Source organism: Elephantulus edwardii, unplaced genomic scaffold (genome assembly GCF_000299155.1).
Source record: "Elephantulus edwardii isolate Elephantulus edwardi_28Jun2011 unplaced genomic scaffold, EleEdw1.0 scaffold00015, whole genome shotgun sequence".
NCBI classification, from domain to species: domain Eukaryota; kingdom Metazoa; phylum Chordata; class Mammalia; order Macroscelidea; family Macroscelididae; genus Elephantulus; species Elephantulus edwardii.
Window position 1 is genome coordinate 17,453,886 of NW_006399765.1, and position 2,881 is coordinate 17,456,766.

At 57.7% G+C, this 2,881-nt stretch overlaps 1 protein-coding gene across 2 annotated transcripts in view; it reads left to right on the forward strand.

Moving 5' to 3' along the window:
• TOX2 (TOX high mobility group box family member 2) overlaps positions 1–2,881 on the forward strand; it is a 114,872-nt gene that overhangs the window by 109,869 nt on the left and 2,122 nt on the right. The window contains exons 5-7 of one of the 2 annotated variants that reach the window (XM_006881541.1): positions 434–514; positions 1,258–1,653; positions 2,411–2,538. In XM_006881541.1, coding sequence (XP_006881603.1) covers positions 434–514; positions 1,258–1,653; positions 2,411–2,538 — 605 coding nt within the window. The remainder of the gene's footprint in view (positions 1–433; positions 515–1,257; positions 1,654–2,410; positions 2,539–2,881) is intronic. The other variant, XM_006881540.1, reaches the window with a different exon arrangement.

Below are 2,881 nucleotides of genomic sequence, written 5' to 3' on the forward strand. Positions count from 1 at the left end.
CCATAACCAGATGTGGTGGCCTAGAGGCCCAGAGAGGTGACGTGTGTTGGTCCATAACCAGATGTGGTGGCCTAGAGGCCCAGAGAGGTGACGTGGGTTGGTCCATAACCAGATGTGGTGGCCTAGAGGCTCAGAGAGGTGACGTGTGTTGGTCCATAACCAGATGTGGTGGCCTAGAGGCCCAGGGAGGTGACGTGTTGCCCACGAACTTACAGCTCCTTGGTGGAGAACTGGGAGAAGGCCTGTCTCTACACTGCCTTCGTAGGGCTCCTCGATATTCCCAGAGAGGGGCCCATGCTGGGCTCTGGGTCCCCTCACCCTCGTTCAGGTTTGTTTCTTGAGTCCACACCCCGCAGACCTTCCACCCCGGGTCCCCATGTTGTTTCTCTTCCATGACACTCTCCCCACTGTGGCCTGTTCTCGGCTCTTGCAGGCCTACAAGAGGAAGACAGAAGCCGCTAAGAAGGAGTATCTGAAGGCTCTGGCAGCCTACAGGGCCAGCCTCGTCTCCAAGGTAACCCCAGAATCCCCCTGAGAGCTCTGCTAGTGTGGGGCCTCTGGAGGGATGCAGCAGGCAGCAGGGCCCACAGGCACAGCCCGAGGCAGGGGTGGTGATGGGACAGTGGGGGAATTCTTCCCTGAGGGTGCGGGAGACCTGATTTCATGTCTTGGTCAGCGCACCATGTACGGGGCTTATCACCCATCTGTTAGTGGTGCACTGTGTGCTCCTGGCATGTTGGACCATTTCCAGCAGAGCTTCCAAACAAGACAGACTAGGAGCAAAGACCTGGAGACTTCCTGAAAATGAGCCCGTGAAACCCACATGGAGCACATTGTTAGGATCCACAGCCCTTCACAGGGACGGCTCAAGACAGACAGCGTTCTGTTCCCTGTACATGCTGTTACCAGTGGGCAGGGTTGGCACACCCAGGGGCCTGCCAGGACTAGAAAGTGGGTTCACTCCACAGTTAGAGTAGAAGAATTGGGCATCAAAAGCCACAGGGGCAGAGCTGCTGTCCTGGGGGCCTGGGAAGCAGCTGAAGCCAGGGGCCTGGGCCCCCCACCCAGAATCCAGCAGCCAGCACATTGGTCATTTGCACCACCAGCCAGGTGTCCAGAGGTTGCTGCATGATTTTAGTCTGTCCTCAGTGCTACCCCCAGAGGCCATGCCAGGGGGCTGCAGAAGCGCCTGTTATTACGGGCCCAGTTCTCACTTCTCCCTCTTCTCCAGATTGATGGGTTTCCGCTTCCTTGCAGAGCCCCCCAGACCAGGGGGAAACCAAGAGTCCACAGGCCAACCCGCCAGCCAAAATGCTACCCCCCAAGCAGCCCATGTATGCCATGCCAGGCCTGGCCTCCTTCCTGACACCGTCGGACCTACAGGCCTTCCGCGGAGGGGCCTCTCCCGCAAGCCTCGCCCGGACGCTGGGCTCCAAGTCGCTGCTGTCGGGCCTCAGCGCGTCATCCCCGCCGCCCTCCTCCTTCCCGCTCAACCCTCCTCTGCACCAGCAGCTGCCACTGCCGCCCCATGCACAGGGCGCCCTTCTCAGCCCACCTGTTAGCATGTCGCCAGCTCCCCAGCCCCCCGTCCTGCCCACCCCCATGGCACTCCAGGTGCAGCTGGCTATGAGCCCCTCACCTTCAGGGCCGCAGGTAAGCAAGGGAAAGGTGGGAACAGGCCCTTAAACGGCCTGTGCTTAGAAGGGAGGCTGCCTGGTATTTCAAACCCTAGTCCTGCTTATTAGAGAAACAATAGTTATAGAACAGGGTTCAGATCTTTTGTTCATAGTGTCTCTGTGTCACTATGTGTCGTATTCGACAGCACTTAACAACAACAATCCCTACTCTGACCAACTGTGCAGCCTCTGCCTCAGTTCCTTCCCTTCCTGAGCCTCAGTTGCCGCATCTATGATGAATCCAGCACACCTTACCTGAGATGTTCTGATCGCCAAGTCGCCATGTCCATTCTTGGGCTATTCCAGGCCCCCCTTCTCTTATCCTCAGCCCTCTTCTCTGCCAGACCCCAGAGGCTAAGGGCACTGTGGCTTCTCTCTTGGCCACTGGGTCTCCCCAAAGCTTTGGAGGCTTGACTCTCACTGATTATTCCGCAGAAATTGTTGCAGGGCTCACGCAGCTCTGGAGGGCAGCCAGCCCAACAAACTCATTTTACAGATTAGAAGGGAAAACTCCCAAAGGCGTAGTCCTTTACCCTCAAAGAAGCAAAGACAAGGACCTTTCAAAAGGTGCCCTACTGGGCAAGGAGGCCACCCTCCATGTGGACACACTGTAAATTTAGTATCACCCACAGCAGGTATCTCGTTAGAATCTGAGAATCCTTAAGCACAGAGAATCCCCACCCCACTTTCAGCCCCTGGGTCTCTGCCACTCACCCATCTCCTCCCCTTTGCAGGATTTCCCTCACATCTCTGAGTTCCCCAGCAGTTCGGGGTCCCGCTCCCCTGGCCCATCGAGCACCACGAGCAGTGGAGACTGGGACAGCAGCTACCCAAGCGGGGAGTGTGGCATCAGTACCTGCAGGTCAGTCATCACCCACCCCACCCTCGGGCCACCTTTGCCTGGTCAACTCTGGAGAGTGAGAGCAGCGATGATCAGGGTGACGAGAAGGCCCCTCTCCTGGAGTTCCTCTCGGATTCTGGGCACTAGAGGTTCCAGGAGATGGATGCAACCTGAAGCCCAGGGAGCCTCTGCTGCTCATTCTAGAGCTTGTTTGGTGATGTGAGGCTGGTCGTGGTGGTGGCGGTGGTGGTTATGGTCGTGGTGGTGGTGGTGGAGGTGGTTGGTGGTGGAGGAGATGGTGGTGGTGAGGTGATAGAAATAGTAATGGTGGTGGTGATGGTGGTGGTGGTGGTGGTGGTGGTGG